Source organism: Theropithecus gelada, chromosome 13, assembly GCF_003255815.1.
Source record: "Theropithecus gelada isolate Dixy chromosome 13, Tgel_1.0, whole genome shotgun sequence".
Lineage (NCBI taxonomy): Eukaryota > Metazoa > Chordata > Mammalia > Primates > Cercopithecidae > Theropithecus > Theropithecus gelada.
In genome coordinates this window covers 53005867-53012836 of record NC_037681.1, presented here as the reverse complement: position 1 = coordinate 53012836, position 6970 = coordinate 53005867, and the positions used below count along the sequence as shown (strand labels likewise).

At 40.3% G+C, this 6970-nt stretch overlaps 1 protein-coding gene across 3 annotated transcripts in view; it reads right to left on the bottom strand.

Annotated features, from left to right (window-relative positions):
* BIRC6 (baculoviral IAP repeat containing 6) overlaps nucleotides 1-6970 on the bottom strand; it is a 256735-nt gene that overhangs the window by 3279 nt on the left and 246486 nt on the right. For all 3 annotated transcript variants that reach the window (XM_025353535.1, XM_025353532.1, XM_025353533.1), the window contains exon 73: nucleotides 4481-4615. In XM_025353535.1, coding sequence (XP_025209320.1) covers nucleotides 4481-4615 — 135 coding nt within the window. The remainder of the gene's footprint in view (nucleotides 1-4480; nucleotides 4616-6970) is intronic.

Genomic DNA, 6970 nt, shown 5'->3' with positions numbered 1-6970 from the left:
TTTTTTGAGACGGAGTCTCACTCTGTCACCCAGGCTGGAGTGCAGTGGCCGGATCTCAGCTCACTGCAAGCTCCGCCTCCCGGGTTCACGCCATTCTCCTGCCTCAGCCTCCCGAGTAGCTGGGACTACAGGCGCCTGCCACCTCGCCCGGCTAAGTTTTTGTATTTTTAGTAGAGACGGGGTTTCACTGTGTTAGCCAGAATGGTCTCGATCTCCTGACCTCGTGATCCGCCCGTCTCGGCCTCCCAAAGTGCTGGGATTACAGGCTTGAGCCACCGCGCCCGGCACTAAACAACATTTATAGAACAATTTTTATGTATGAGACACTGTGTTAAATATACCAACAACAAAAGGCAATGAGTAGAATGAGGATAAAATCTTTAAGCTTATGGAGTCTAAAATTCTGGCTGAAATTATAAGACACACAAATAGGAAAAAACAACTATACTTTGCAGCTATTTGCAAAGTTTCAAAGCACATTTACATGCCGGTAAGTGAAAATTTCCCTAGCCTTGATTTTCCTTCCACTGTGGACAACAGGTGAAAACACTGACCAGGGAAGGAGAAAGAAAAATCTGGCAATCATGAGGACCCAGTTAAGGTTGGGGATTGAGCTAGTTTGGATATTTGTCCCTGCCCAAATCTCATGTTGAAATGTAATCCCTGTGTTAGAGGGGAGAGAAATGGGGATCATGGGGACAGTTTCCTCCTGGACTGGTGCTGTCCTGAGATAGTGAGTGAATTATCATGAGATCTGGTTGTTGTAAAGTGTGGCACCTCCCATGCCCCTACTCCTTCTTGATTCCGCTTCGTCTTCCGCCATGAGTAAAAGGTCCTGAGGCCTCTTCAGAAGCGGAGTAAGTGCCAGCTCCATGCTTCCTGTACAGCCTACAGAACCATGGGTCCACTGAATGTCTTTTTGTTATAAATTACGCAGTCTCAAGGATTTCTTTATAGCAATGCAAGAACAGTCTAATACAGGGATACTATGATTTTATTGTGGAGTCAAGCTAAACTACATACTTTTCTTTCTTTTTATTTATTTTTTAAGAGGGAATTTTTCACCCTTGTTGCCCAGGCTGGAGAGCAATGGTGCAATCTCGGTTCACTGCAACCTTCACCTCTCAGGTTCAGGTGATTCTCCTGCCTCAGTCTCCCCAAAAGCTGGGACTACAGGCATAAGCCACCACATCTGACTAATTTTTGTATTTTTTTTTAGTAGAGTTGGGGTTGGTCTTGAACGTTGGTCGGCCTGGTCTTGAACTCCTGACCACAAGTGATCTGCCCGCCTTGGTCTCCCAAAGTATTGGGATTATAGGCGTGAGCCACTGTGCCTAGCCAATTATGTACATTTCTTGTGCAGCACTCAACAGCAAATGTATAGTTAAAATGATATAAATTTGGATTAATTCAGAGATGGAAAATTCCAGGTGACAGTGACACAGAAGAAATAAAGGAATGTGGATATAAGCAAGAGACTGAATGAAAAGAAGCTAGACTTGAGCCAGTTTTGTATAAGTGAAAAACATATCTAAATAGATATTTGGGGAAGATCAGCCTGGTAATGCACTAAAGAAGGAACTGAAAGGGGGAGAACCTGGTACAAGGAAGCTGGACAAACAGACAAAGCTGTGGGAACTCAACAGAAATCATGAGTTGGGGAGAGGGACAGTCCCCTCATGAAGTAATATTGACAGGACCTAGTACTGACCAGGGGTGCTGGATGAAGGATGAGATATATAGTACTTGAAGATTCTAAGACAGAGAAAAATGGTTTAAAATCAAGTAAAATTAAGTAAATAGAAAACTAGAAAACTTGATTTGAGGAAAATCTCCTTTAAGGTGATGATGACAGGGCATCTACGTAAAAAATGTCAGTAATACAATACAAGAGAAATTTAAGAGCTGACAACAGTTTGAAGTGTCAATTTTAGAGAGTAAATGGCCAAAGTCAGGGTTACAGATACAATGAAGAAAAAACAGAAAGAGAAAAAAAAATCGTTCTGAAGGCCAAAAAGTAAGCCTCAGGTAAACAAATGCTCAGGAAAAGAGAAAAAGGAAAACATACTGAAAGGATTAAGAGTGTAAGCAGAAAAGCCAAGATAGTCTACAGATGAAAAGTATACTACAAAAGACAAACATTAGGCAAATGTTATCAGTGTTTTAACAGGTAGGCACAGAGGGTTAGAAACGCTTATACTGAAATGATCTAATAGTCTATCAGTTGGACGGGGCGCAGTGGCTCATTTGAGGTCAGGAGTTCGAGACCAGCCTGGCCAACATGGTGAAACCCCATCTGTACTAAAAATGCAAAAATTAGCTGGGCATGATGGCAGGCGACTGTAATCCCAGCTACTCAGGAGGCTGAGGCAGGAGAATAGCTTGAACCCAGGAGGTGAAGGTTGCAGTGAGCCGAGATCAAGCCACTGCACTCCAGGTTGAGCGACAGAGCAAGATTACATCAAGAAAGATAGGCAGAAAGAAAGACAGACGGATGGAAGGAAGGAAGGAAGGAAGGAAGGAAGGAAGGAAGGAAGGAAGGAGAGAGACAGACAGACAGACAGACAGACAGACAGACAGACAGAAAGAAAGAAAGAAAGAAAGAAAGAAAGAAAGAAAGAAAGAAAGAAAGAAAGAAAGAAAGAAAAGAAAGAGAGAGAGAGGAAGGAAGGAAGGGAAAAGAAAAGAAAAGAAAACAAAACAAAACAAAAATACAAAAATTAGCTGGGTCTGGTGGCAGATGCCTGTAAGCCCAGCTACTCAGGAGGCTGAGGCAGATGAAACGCTTGAACAAGGGAGGTGGAAGATGCAGTGAGCCAAGATCACGCCTGAGCAGCAGAGAGAGACAGCGTCTCAAAAACAAACAAACAAACAAACCAGTCAAGGCAGGGTTCCATGAAGTGAAATTTAAGCTGAAATATGAATGGAGGTGAGCAAGCAGAAGAGCTGAAAACTAGAGGAAAATGGAAACCATGTGTAAAAGCCTGGAGGAGGGAGAGCAGACGAAGTGAATAGAGAAGTGAGCTGGGGTCACTGGCTTTGAGAACTGGAGAGAGGGTAACTTTGGTAAAACTGAAGTCAGACTGCAAAAGGTTGATTGGTGAGACAAAGGTTAAAAAATGGAGGCAAGAAGCGTCAACTGCTATAGTCTGAGGGTGAAAGAAGATAATCTGTTTCATAATAATAGAGGCAAAATAGAAGTAGCTTAGGGAATTTTTCTGCAAGTGTTTTTCTCTCTTTTTAAAAACATTTTTATAGTGAAAAAATTCAAACATATACAGAAGTGGGCAGAAGAGTACAACGAACTCCCACATATCCATCACACAGCTTCAACCATTATCAACTCATGGCCCATCTCTTTCATCTATATCCCCAGACTTTCTCCTTCTCATTTTATTTTGAAGTAAATCCCAGACATCATACACTTTGTCATTCACAAATATTTCTGTGCATGTCCTGAAAAGATAGGGATCTTTTTAAAAATCACACCTAAAAAACTAACAAATCCTTATCATCAACTAGTTGCTTGAAGTGAAGACAGCTTTAAAGTTAGAAGATAACAAGCCAGTAGAAATGGAAAAACCTGAAGACAGAAAAAGGGAGGATATTGGTGGAGGATGAAATGAGTAAAGACATTCAGATGCAGGAAAAAAGGAAGGCTGTTACAAAGAAAGATCTCCATGGGTAGACACAAAATCTTCCAAACCATCACATTTCACATTTCCACTCTGTGAACGTCCAAATTGAAAACAATTGCTTGTCTCCCTTAACACAGCCACTGCCACCATCAGCTGAGGGAGAATCTGCAACTCACATCTCCCTCATCCCTCCAAGTAATAAAAATATGGAAGGCAGGAGGCCTAGGGAAAGACTAAGGGAATAAAAGAAGTCCTTCAAGTCTGGCACGGTTGCTCATGCATATAATCCCAGTGATTTGGGTGGGAGGTGGGAGGATCAGTTGAGCCTAACCTAGGAAACAGGGTGAGAGCCCCTCTACAAAACTGAAAATAAAAAAATTTAGCTGGGCACTGTGGCAGCTGCCTGTAGTCCCAGCTACATGGGAAGCTGAGGTGGGAGGACTGATTGAGCCCAGGAGTTCAAGCTTACAGAGAGTCAGTCATGATGCCACCACTGCACTCTAGGCCAGGATAACAGAGTGAAATACAGTCTCCAAAGAAAAAATGAAAAAGGAAAAGGCATTCATGGAGCACATCTTGTCATCCTTATCTTCAAGGAACTTTACAAAACTCTGCTGACTCAGTCCTTGGACCCACTTTTTATTTTAGGAACTGTCAATCTACTAGCAAAAAAAATGCATCTTTTCTATAGACTTCTGAGTAACAATTTATTCCTCTGAACTGAAAATAAATATTATGTTTCTTTAATTCCCTCCCTCCCCTTATCTTCTGGTAGGCATGGTTCTGTCAATAATTACACAACTCTTAAAGCAACAAGGCTCATGTTAGAAAGGCTTACTCACCTTGAGAGCTGCTGCATGGTGAGACATAGTCCTGCCTACCCGCTTATCACTGCTGTACTGCTGGATATCCGCAATCCACTCCTCACACTGGGCCATTATCTCAACTCTTTTCAAGTAAAAATGTTTGTGTATTACCTTGAGAAAAAGTAAGCAGGAGAACAAGCAGTGTTTACAGTCAAATTTAAAAGACACAGTAAATGACATTACAAGGAAATAAAATGTATTATAAATACATTTAAATAAATATATGTATACTATAAATACATTTAAATTAGTATTTAGAATATTATTACAAATACATTTAAAGAAATAAATATACAGACATTGCAATGTTTTTCTGTCCATAAAACTCAATTTAATCAACCCTACAATATTAGCAGGGAAAAATGAAGCTCATGATTTGAGATGACATGTGTTGAAATATATATATATGAAATTTATGGCCTGGTGTGGTGGCTCATGCCTGTAATCCCAGCATTTTGGGAGGTCGAGGCAGGCAGATCACAAGGTCAGGAGTTCGAGACCAGCCTGGCCAATATGGTGAAACTAAACATACAAAAATTAGCCAGGCATGGTGGTGGGCACCTGTATTGCCAGCTACTTGGGAGGCTGAGGCAGGAGACTCGCTTGAACCCAGGAGGCAGAGGTCGCAGTGAGCCAAGATCCCATCACTGCACTCCGGCCTGGGCGACAGAGCAAGACTCGAGGGGAGGGGAGGGGAGAGATTTATAGCAGAAAAGAGTGTACAATCCCGGTCAAACACTTGGAAAATTAATCCTGTTCAGAGACCACAAGACACATATGATACAATATATTCAGAAGGCAAATGCAAATAAATAAGTAACCAGGAGAAAAAGATTTTAAAAGATAACTCAAAGAACACCTAGATAAGTATATTCTAAATGCCAAAGGCATTCACACAGAAATCCCCAGAAATGGATCCCCCAGAAATGGCACTATTCTTACTTAATTGTATCTTCTGTTTAATTTACAGATAGGATTTTATTTTAGGAAGTTAAATTTCCTTATTATTACTGTGGTTTACATTTGCGATTTTTAAATTCTATCTTTGAAAAACTGAGTAAAATTTCTACCAACATATAGTAGTAAGAGTCTATTTCTGGCAAATTTAAACTAGAAAACAATTATCAATTTGGAAACATTACTCTGTATTCTGGTTGAGCATTGCCCAGGGAGCATGTCTGCCCTAAAGAACAGACAATCAAACCTACAAAGGGAAAATCACTAGAAAGCTCTGGGAATGAATGTCAAACACCAATACGATCCCACCACATTTAATAGTTATTGGGTTTGAAGCCTCTGGGATACAGAAGTATGACACAGCTTTAAATGAAGAACAATGATAACAAAATCAGATGGGAGGTGAATGTACCAGAAAAATATATTTCAAAGAACAACAATAAACAAAAACAAAAAGCCCAGGGCATTCAAAGAGTAGTGAGTGGCATTTGATTAGGAAAACTGGGAAAGCATACATGGCTGACGAGTGGCGCCTTTAATGCAAGCTAGGTTCTAAAGACTGAGAAAGATGATTGTCTCAAATGATATATATTTGCTTTCTGTAAACGTCATCCCCTTCTCTGAGTTCCCTGTGTTTATCCTTCCTGAAAAAAAATGATATGCATAAAACGAATTACTTTTTTTTTTTTTTTTGGAGACAGAGTCTCACTCTGCTGCTCAGGCTTGAGTGTAGTGGTGCAATCTTTGCAAAAGTAACGTATCCAACTTTCTCATTCAAAGGACACTGGAATATAAATTTACTCAGTAACAGCAAAAGCCAAAGAAAAAGAAATATTCATCAGTGCCATCTGATGAAGAAGAAGGCTTCATAGTATTCATGCAGAATATCTGGATAATTATATTAAAGATCAATTTTATGTCAGATAAACATACCATTTTTTTTCTCTAAAATGTTAACTTTCCAGCACAATTTAAGAAATTAATGATCAAGTGAAACAATTTTAAGAAAGAAAAATGTTTCTGAACACAACTACAGCAAGTTGTGATGCTAAAGTATTTTGATATGGCAGGTGAAAAGTATAATTGTATTTAGGCACACTATGGAGAGATAACTAATCATAGGCAAAGAGTTACACACACACACACACTATAATTGTATTTAGGCACACTATGGAGAGACAACTAATCATAGGCAAAGAGTTACACACCCACACACACACCCACACACACACACACACACAGAGCAACATTTCAGGATGAAGTGAAAAAAACCACTTCAGTGTATTAATACAGGTTTTGGAAACTCATATTATCCAATTTTTTCCTAAAGAAAAGGAAATGTGGCCAGGCGCAGTTGCTCACGCCTGTAATTCCAACACTCTGGAAGGCCAAGGCGGGCGGATCACCTGAGGTCAGGCATTCGAGACTAGCCTGGCCAACATGGTGAAACCTGGTCCCTACTAAAAAATACAAAAAGATTAGCCAGTTGTGGTGGTGTGTGCATACAGT